This window comes from Eurypyga helias, unplaced genomic scaffold, assembly GCF_000690775.1.
Source record: "Eurypyga helias isolate BGI_N326 unplaced genomic scaffold, ASM69077v1 scaffold28682, whole genome shotgun sequence".
NCBI lineage: Eukaryota > Metazoa > Chordata > Aves > Eurypygiformes > Eurypygidae > Eurypyga > Eurypyga helias.
Window position 1 is genome coordinate 5,252 of NW_010234514.1, and position 9,935 is coordinate 15,186.

General features: G+C 41.3%; 1 protein-coding gene across 1 annotated transcript in view; it reads right to left on the minus strand.

The window, feature by feature from the left end:
- Positions 1–3,725: 3,725 nt before the first annotated feature.
- LOC104505759 (phosphatidylinositol transfer protein beta isoform-like) overlaps positions 3,726–9,935 on the minus strand; it is a gene marked incomplete at both ends in the record, with an annotated part of 6,531 nt that continues 321 nt past the window's right edge. Inside the window, 6 exons of the mRNA XM_010146453.1 lie at positions 3,726–3,830; positions 4,902–4,985; positions 6,103–6,177; positions 7,394–7,401; positions 7,954–8,045; positions 9,184–9,329. Coding sequence (XP_010144755.1) covers positions 3,726–3,830; positions 4,902–4,985; positions 6,103–6,177; positions 7,394–7,401; positions 7,954–8,045; positions 9,184–9,329 — 510 coding nt within the window. The remainder of the gene's footprint in view (positions 3,831–4,901; positions 4,986–6,102; positions 6,178–7,393; positions 7,402–7,953; positions 8,046–9,183; positions 9,330–9,935) is intronic.

Genomic DNA, 9,935 nt, shown 5'->3' on the forward strand with positions numbered 1-9,935 from the left:
CGCTGGTGGGCAGGGACACATCCATACAGTCACTTTCACGGGGTGACATTACCAGTCTGGATGTCAGAATCCTGATCACTACCATGGATTTAAACAAGTCAGGGACATTACAGGAGCCACAGTTCCCAGTGAGTTAAAATACTTGAGAGATCCAGGGCTTTCCTCTGCAGCAGCTAAATACAAGACTGACCACTGCATACCCACAGCCATTGCAGCAACCTTCAGTGCACAGCAGTTCCGTAGGTTAGACTGTAAACACCCAGGAGTCTGACACTGGAGCTTCACAAGACTTGAGAAACAACTGCTGAATAAAGACAGGACCACATGACCCAAAGTCACCCAGCTGAGCACCCGCAGTGGTCCATGCACCCACATACCCGACTCACCTGGACACCAAAATGAAACCGCCCCGCAGAACTGAAGTCCCACAAAAACCCCAGTTTAAGTCAATAGGGCTTTCTCAGGCTTCTTCAAAAAGAAATGTTCTTGATTTTTTAAGAGGTATATTCTGATTCCCTTGCTAATACAGAGGGTCAACTTTATGACCTGGATAAGATGTTCCAAGACTGCCACCAATAAAACGCACCATGACGCTAAGCTTCTGGACTAATAATATGAACTTTTTAGATGCTTATTACCTGATAAAAGAGTCTGAAATGGGAGAGATCCACCCACCAGAAAACCAGCTCTTTCATTCAAGAATCTTTTGACACTCTTACAGACTACAAGAAGAGCATTTCCTGTATTTCATTCTATTTCTTCAACTGCAGAACAAGGAACGGTACAGCTGTGTGCCCAGCACGCATCTCTGGTACTTAACGTACACGTTAAGTTGTCTGACTCGTCAGCACAAGACTCTGTTTTTAGAGTTTTGTTTCAAGTAATACGATGAAGATCCACTATGACCTAGAACAAGACGTTTCATTTCTTCGTTGCACAAAAATAGCTATAAACCTGATTCCAATTTCTTTGTTTGCACCACACTCTACTTTCTTACAAATTGTTTCCAAAACTGCAGCCTCTTCTGATGTTAATTGAGTGTTCACTTCTGCTTACTCTTTCAAAAGTTATGCTCTCCTGGGAAGTGATTTTTATATACAAATCATAAAGCTACATAGATTGCATGCTGGAGATGATTAAGAGAGGGCAGGGTTAAATTTATATCTAACGAAAGCCACAGATGTTGGCCAAATCTTTTCTATACGTACTTAAATAAGCATGAGTTAGCATATGCATGCCATTAGTATCATAAAGAAATTTACTATTTTTGTATTTACGCTGACTGTGTTGTGAAACTAAAGTAACTGCCACACTACAATAGGTTGGATAAGGTTCATTCACTGAACACAAGGATAAATCGTGAATATATGAAAATTTTTATCAAAATTGCTGGATCTTATAAATGTAGTTCCAATCTTTCAGTCATACTCTTGCCCAAAATAGCACATTTGGGTCGCTCTTCCAGGCAAAACTGTGACTGAGAAAAGAAATGTACAAATAAAACTTTCCTTCAGCAACACTGACTATTCCTTTTCCCTAAAAAAAAAAAAAAAGGCACACCGAAAAACTCAGCCAGCCATTTGGAATGATAATTCCCAAACCACAAACATCATCACATTGAAAGAAAATGCCATACAATGCACACAATTTCAGAAACTACCTGACTGAGGGGAGTAGTGACTGCTGTAGCATCACTGAAGACGATGGAACTGCAGGCAAAGGATCTCTGGACAACACGTGGAGAACAGCTAATGCTTTCACAGGGGACATTTACTACCCAAAACCAGCAGCTTCTCTGAAGGCACAGGGTAAGCATATAGCTCAGGGCAATTTTCTTACTAGGATGTAGCTGAACTTCCAAATTTATTCCACTCCCAGAACTTCATAAAGATATTACATAAATGGAAAGTATTTCTCATGGAATCATAAGCAGGAAAGAGAGAGAAAACCAAGGCCAAAAACTGCATATTTTCATAACAGAGGAGACTACAAGCGTGGGTCCCAGAGAACTACTGCTAACTAATCCCTAACTGCCTAGGAAAGGGGCCAAACCAGTGGAGCAGAAATGGTGTCAGCCTACAGATTACTGGGTTATCAAAGTTTGCATGAAAGTTTGAGTACAGTCAGTCTTTGTTTAATAAAGACAGGACTTTGCAAAACTCGCTTTCGGGGAGATGAAATGGAAATTGGAATCACATGGGGAAGATTAGTCCCAAGTACCCCGACACAGTAACAGGCTACACTGTGAGTCTGAATTTGAAAATACTTGCTCAAACAATCTGCTAAAAGTAAGCGGTGTTAGAAGTTACTAAAAAAAAAAAAAAGAATGCGAGTGTAGAAACACCTGAATAGAGTTAAGAATCTGGATTAAACCACTCTGCAATCACAGTTTCGATACTCAGTAGGTCAAATACACAAAAAAGACAATTAAAAGAGAAAAAAAGAGAGGATAATGTACTGTAAATAGTTCCAAGGACTTCCACAAATGAAATGGCTTCCACATGAGGACGGATTTAAAGATAAGGACCCTCAGCCTAGAAAAATAAGCTAAAGAGGAGGTGGGGGAAGAAAAAGAAAATATGATCAAAATCTGGAAAACAAATTGTGCAGAAAATATAAATAGGAAACATTCCTCTCCCCCTTCCCCTTCAATTAAACTGTCAGTCAGGCACAAAGGAAGTATTTTTTCTCTGTTCCATCGAACACTCTACAGAATTCATGATGCCATAAAGGTCTGAACTATAAATGGGCTCAAGAATGGATTAGATGTGCTCATGGGCATATAAGTAGCTAATAAACACAATAGGCCAGATAGAACCACTGGTTCTGCAAGTCATTTAAATACAGATTGATCTTCCAGACAGGCACCTCCCAGCCTCCAGAACTTTATACTTCCCAAGTTTTCTAGCCTTCCTTCAAGCAAGCACCCCGAGAGATGACAGCGCTGCAGTTGTCTGCCACAATTCCAGGCACGGAAGAGGGAATGCACAACACACATTTACCTGCCAGTTCAGCTCTAAGGTCACATGGAATGTCTGAAAGACCAAGGGGCAGCAAAAGGATTCCTCGCTGCATTAGAATAGGCAAGACACATTTGATGCGGTGCACAGGGAGGTTCTCCAAACATTATTTCCACACATGTAAATCCACAGATCATCTGTTAAACATCAGTTAAGCAACGGTGCAGGTTATACACCTATGCTGATAACGCAAATGGAAATTCATGAAGCAGAAACCTTCCCACACCACAGCCTTTCCCCTCCTTCCTCTACTTTCCTGTAACCTCACAATGCAGGATAACCAAGTATTTATTTTCAGAAAATAACAATTAAATAACATAAAGGACACCTTCTTGCACAAAACGGAGACAATCAAATCTGCTGTGTAAACACAAATTAATAAGTGTCAATGTCAGCGCATATCATTTTCCTACTACCCCAAAATAAATGATTATACATGGAACGGTCCAGCTGTTACAACCGAACAAACCGGACACCAACCCCTGTAGATAACCACGTGTGAAAGCCATGGCAGCAATAACAAGGAAGACAGGCACATAAACGTGGTGAAGCCGCCCTCTGAAGCTGCATAAACCAGCATCTCAAACCAACACAGCCTACCTTCTTACTCAGATCAAGCACACACACTGGGAAAAGCTGGCCACGAGCCGGCCGTGTGCACTGGCAGGCCGGAATGCCGCACGCACCCCCGAATGCCGTCCGTACCCTGGGCCGCATCCAAGGCGGCGTGGGCAGCAGGGCGAGGAAGGGGATTCTCCCCTCTGCTCCGCTCTCAGAAAGCCCACCTGGGGCCCCCAGCACAAGGCAGACCTGTTAGAGAGAGGCCAGAGGAGGTTCACAAAAATGACCTGAGGGCTAGAACAACTCTGCTGTGCAGAAAGGCAAAGAGAATCGGGGTTGTTCAGCCTGGAGGCATGCAGGTTCCAGGGAGACCTCACTGCAGCCTTCCAGTACATAAAGGGGCTGGTAAGAAAGATGGAGAAAGACTTTTCACGGAGGCCTGTAGTGACAGGACAAGAGGTAACAGTTTCAAACAGAGAGACCACAGACTCCTATGGATAGACTTCTGGGTGTATCCAGGACACTTATATTTGCCAAGGCAATCACTAAGATGAAACTGAAAAAGTAATCCCACAGCTTTCAGAAGAGATGAGCAGCTTACGTCTTGAGAAATACCCTGATGAACAAAAGTTCAAACCAACAAAAATACAAAACACAGGTCCAGATTTCAATAGCAAAACCTGATGGATCCTCTTGAGATTGCCATAATCCCAGAGGAAAGGATATGTGGAGCGACAGAATTTAGTCTCAAGAATTTGGAACCAGTAAGTAGCAGGAGAAGCACAGGAGTAGCTCGGCACAGACACTATGCTCTGCCACGCAGCACAGCTGAGACAGACTCCTGCACTCCGTCTGACACCCACGGATGTCCTCTGGGATTATGGCAAGGATATGTGGAGCAACAGAATTTAGTCTCAAGAATCTGGAACCAGTAAGTAGCAGAAGCACAGGAGTAGCTCGGCGCAGACGCTGTGCTCTGCCATGCAGCACAGCTGAGACAGACTCTTGCACTCCGTCTGACACCCACGGATGAGCACACAGATGCTTCTGTGACCAAATCAATCACTTGATCTACAATTTAAAGTAAAATCTACACCTGTGCTAAAAAGCTTCATTGTGCAACTCTAAGTCAAATTCAGTAGACTGAAGTTGTAAATGCATTTCCTCAGGGTGAAACTTTGCAATGAATTATTCTAATCAGGACAATTTTCATTTGTGTGTTGGGCACAATCCGTACCATTTCATTCAAAAGCAACACAAAGCATCAATGGAATTAGCTGCGTGCTACACCCGTATCTCAAGAGCAGAGCATTTACTTACTCCTGGTTCTACTTGAGTTCTATCTGCAATGTCAATATGGACAACTTCAACACTCTTCCACGTGTTTGGATCTAAATTGTGCACCTGCAAGGAGAGAAAAAGGAATGATTTCCATGCTGTCACCTTACACAGTGGTGCACCTTCTGCAGTATGTATGTGTGCCAGGGGCTTTTTCTGGACTTCATAAACAGTGTTCAAAACCTATTCTCTCATCCTCTGCCTTTCCAAAAGGCATAATCTTTACAGTTACAGGTTAATTCACTCACTAACCAATTTTAAACAGCTCAAAGCCTTCAGTTCTTATGCATTGAGGAAACCTGGATTTAAGATTAAACTGTATTCTCTGTCCCATTTGTCAGAACTAATGAAATCAAGCTCTAATTAGAAACATTACCCACTCAGCAATCTGCATGAGCTTTTTGATCTACAGAAAGCTGCACAAATTCCAAAGTACAAATACAGCAGGTTTCAATAACCTGACTAAACCTAGTAGGTTCCCTAAATCATAGGGCTGCCTTTATTATGGACCAGATGAAGCGTGTGTGCTATAAAAGGTGTAGAAAGGTGTATTCAGCTTCACACCTGTAGTCTGCCAGGCACACCTAATATGGCAATTACAGCAATCAGAGCTGCCCAAGAAATCCACACAACTGTAGCACAACGCTACAGTTCATCCAAGCACTGAAAACATACAGACAATTATTCCTTTGTGGATGGTTTATGTTTGCCACTAAAGATAAAAATAATCTCCTGGAGAGACCTGTAAACTGAAATCAAGTGTTTTGGGAGGAAAATGAGCAGCTTCAATACGTAACTGTACAGAAATGTCCACAGAGAAACTCCAATAGCTCTGTGAAACCTGTTTTCAAACAAATTTGTTAGCCTAAGTGGCACTAGTGTGTCTAAGGTAAAAGAACACGAAACTAGTAAGAATTTACTGAATATCTATTTAATATTTGAGAGTCAAGCATCTGCATTGACCTCAACACAACAAATAAAAGCCTTTTCTTGCTCTTGCATATCATTAGGTGAGACAGCTTTACCACCATAGAAGGATTTGAATGATGCTTGTCTTGTTTTACATTGATCACTGGGTTTGAATTTATGCAGTAATTATCCACCATTACCAGGGATAGAATACTTTATCTGGATGACTGTGTTGAAAATATTGCTAATGCTGGGTATCCAAATCCCAACTCACGTTCTCTGATGTCCCCAAATCCGGTTTATGCCAGGTCTCAATTTTTATGAAGAAGTCATCTTTCATGTATTCATTCTGTAAGAATTAAAATCAAAAAAACATGAGTCTGATTACACTTCTCTGCTTAAATTTTAGATAAATGCTATTTACGTAAAAGTCACTACTCAGCCTTGACTAGCAACACATCCTATTTAAGTTATAAAAGAAACAGTCCCCTCACCTACACACACAAATAGTTACAATGAGGTAACTAGTATCAACTACAGCAGTAAGTACTAAATTAAAGCCAGTCATGTTTGAGAAATCCACCTCTAACTTTGCACATACAGATAGATATAATACTATTATTACCATCCTTCTTCCTCAACCCTGAAATTCATTACCTCTGTGTTCAGTTAGGTTTGTCTTAACTTTATCTGAAAACAACTAAAATACATTTGCATTACACTTTAACTTAATGAGACCCCTCTGAGAGGGAGGGGTAATAGCCAGTAACTACGAGATGTTCCTGTGTAGCACAGTTGTGATCATAAAGGCCCAGCTAACCCCTAAGCTGCATGCCTGAAGACTACCAGGGAACAGTTCCAATTTCAGAAGTAAGAAAGCGTACACCAGTGCACCCATCCATCACCATGAGTCAAGCTAAACAGTTCACAAACTCCTTTGTCACTCCTTATGCTGCATCCACCTAGTAACAATCTACGTCAGGTTCGTGAGCGAGCAGATAAAGCAGTTTAACATTAAAATTATGAGCTTCCTTAAACAGCTCACCAAAATATATACACGGGGAAATGAAATCTTAATGATCTCTTTCCCATGTATCTCAAATAGAAAACAAAACCCCCCAAACCACGATCCATTTAGATTCTCAGTTAACCCATTTTAATGAGGCAGGATTTCACTTGAATTGGATTTCAAACAGTTAGGGACTGACTTTTTCTTTTACTGCTCTTCCTGCATTCCAGAGTGTAGAAACCTCTGATCTGGCCTTTTTTTCTTTTTTAGCATTCTGTCTCACCAGGACAGACATCATGCAGCTGTGATGGTAAGTAAAGGCATAAAAGAACATGTAAAAATGAAAGCATTTCTCTGACAAATTACAGTTCTTTCTAACTATAGCCCAGTGCAGACAAATAAAGTAACAGGGAGCCTTATGCCAGGAACCCTGGCAAGGCACGTATAAAAGGCTGGAGCTCGCTTGCTGGAGTCAGGAGTCAATCGTAGCAGTGATAATAGATAAAATTTATCTTAAAAAACGCAGCATAGGACTGATAGTAACTCAGATACTCACTGTCACAACTGGTCGTCGGAAACACATGCAATGAAAAAGAAAAGGAAACACAAAGCATTATTAGATACAGTTGTTTCTGAGAAGTCTCACATATGACAGCTTCACAGTACAGGACACATTCCACGTGAGCCTAAGAGCATTGGGGTGCCTCAAGCAGCAGAGTTCAGCAGACCTGCAGGTGCCAGCATTAACCTTAGAAGTTCAGGATAAGATAACGCAAACGAAATCAAGCCTATTCTTAGAACTGATGTAATTAAAAGTATTAAAATAAAGCAGTCACCTTATTCTAAGTGACTACAAAGAATTAAATTATTTCCAAACACAGATGTTAAGAGAATGACCTCGTCAGTTTACCCTAGAGACACTGGATACTAAGACTCCGTAGGAACCAGTAAACTGGCCCAGTGAGGCTGCTCTTCAGAAGCAGCTCTGCTCTTCACAAATGCAACATTAAAATTTGAAATATATTTTCCACTTGATGGCACCCTCTTTTCTCCTAAATCATTTAAGGTCACCCCTCGACTGAACCCCGACAGCAAAACACACAATGGGAGACCTACTTGTTCTACAGTAGGGATATGCATTCCAAGCCTTCTCGTGGAACACCAGGGAGCCTTCTGGAGCAAACATCCTTACAAAACCAGGAACTTTACTGTGAGAAAACAAACATCATCCACATTTTTTTTACATTGTTGCCAGCTGAAAATCTTCATTGGGTTCTTCCACCCTAATAAGAAGGGCGCATTCTATCTAACCACTTCACAGGTTACGATGTACAAGTTACCCACAGTTAAACAGGCAGGAACTCCAACAGTGTTACTGATCATAAAATAATTTAAAAAAATAGGGAAGTAATAGTAAGATAATTAAGAGAGTGCTAGAAAAAATTTTGGAAGCACTATGATCATGATGAAGGCTGTGCTTTCTTTTGTCTTCAAGCGCAGCAAAGACAACAGCTGAGGGAGGGCACTGCCCAAGGGAGGTCACCTCCATCTCCCCAAACGCCAGAAGAGGAAAACCACAGCCAACTGCAAATCTATTCACTTCTTCAGCTATTTACATCTTTTTTTTTGCCCAGCTATAAACCTTTGGAATAGTAATCCTCACCACTTGACAGCATGTTACACATTCTCTCACGGCTGCCCTCAGGGTACTGCAGCCCCCTGGAGTAACGTCCACTGCTAATCCCTGGAGTGTCAGACCCCATTTGGGCCAGTTTTCCATCAACCCAGGGCTTACCCACTCTGCAATGCATGTGACTTCTGGAAGTATTACTGACCTTACTCAGCCTCTCTCAGAAAAGCATTACCCTACCACACCGCAAGAACTTGTGTGATGCCTTACAGGATGTTTTTAAAGGGCATTCTGGCAATAACAACTCCTCCTTAAATACCACATCATGTAAAAACATTATTCCTTTGTAATGCAATAACCATCCTCCTTTTCTCTAACCTGCTGTATCAACATTCCTGTCCTTTGGGCTACCCTACAAAGCATCCGTGATGCCAACCCATCATTTCAGCTATACACTAAGGATTCAAATTATTCCCACTTAGAGATGCATTTGCCTACCCACAGACTGGACATTTTGCATGGTTCTCCATTACTCTATCCCACATATTTAAAATCCTCTGTGCGTTCCCCCTCACCAGACAATTCAGGAAATTAAAGAGCGTCAGGAAAAGACAAGTCAGTGCCCCAGAAGAGTAAACAACAAAAGGCTGCCCTCACTGTTAAACAGTTCTCACTCGACACCAAGCGACCATCATAGGTATCAATGCTTTTCTCACCTCTTTAAATGATAAATTTTGTGAGTATATTGTCCCTTCTCGCCATCCTTTTCATAGGGCTCATTTTTTAAAACTTGAATTCCTTCGCCGCCTCCTGTTTCATTTTTGCTAGCTTCTGCCACCGAATAAAGCTGCCCAACTTGATACTGAAAAGTTAAAGAGAAGTAAAATCTCAATATTGAAGTTACCCAAAACTTTTAATACGTAAAAAAAATCTAGCCGTTCCCAATGAAAATTTGGTAGTACAAATAAAATGACCAGGAATAAGATACACCACATATAAAAAAAAAAAAGTGGTAAAATCTGACAATCTGCTGGCAAAATTTATCTGGGATTCGCACCCACCAGGTCTGTGCTCAGCCTATTTCACATTAATACAACACTTCGGTACGGCATCCCAAATATGTTATTCTCCATTTTTCTCAGTCTAAAAGCAACGTACGTATGTTGCTCTTAATTGTATTAAAAAATAATCATTTTTACTTTACAACATTTTCAAATGTCTGATTTCCAGCCCTGAACCCTCCAAATTCATACTTTTAACCAACTAGATACTGCCCTCACAGGACCCATAAAATGCAAACTGAGAAGGAGGCAAGTGTAGCATTTCCCCTCAGATGTTTAGACATCCTACTGTGCCCATCACATAAACGTATCTCAGTGCCATTCCAGTTGCTGGCTTCAGATTTGGGACGATGATTCCTACCTTTGCCTTTAGGAAAGGCTTGGAGTCACTCAATGCCTTGATCAGC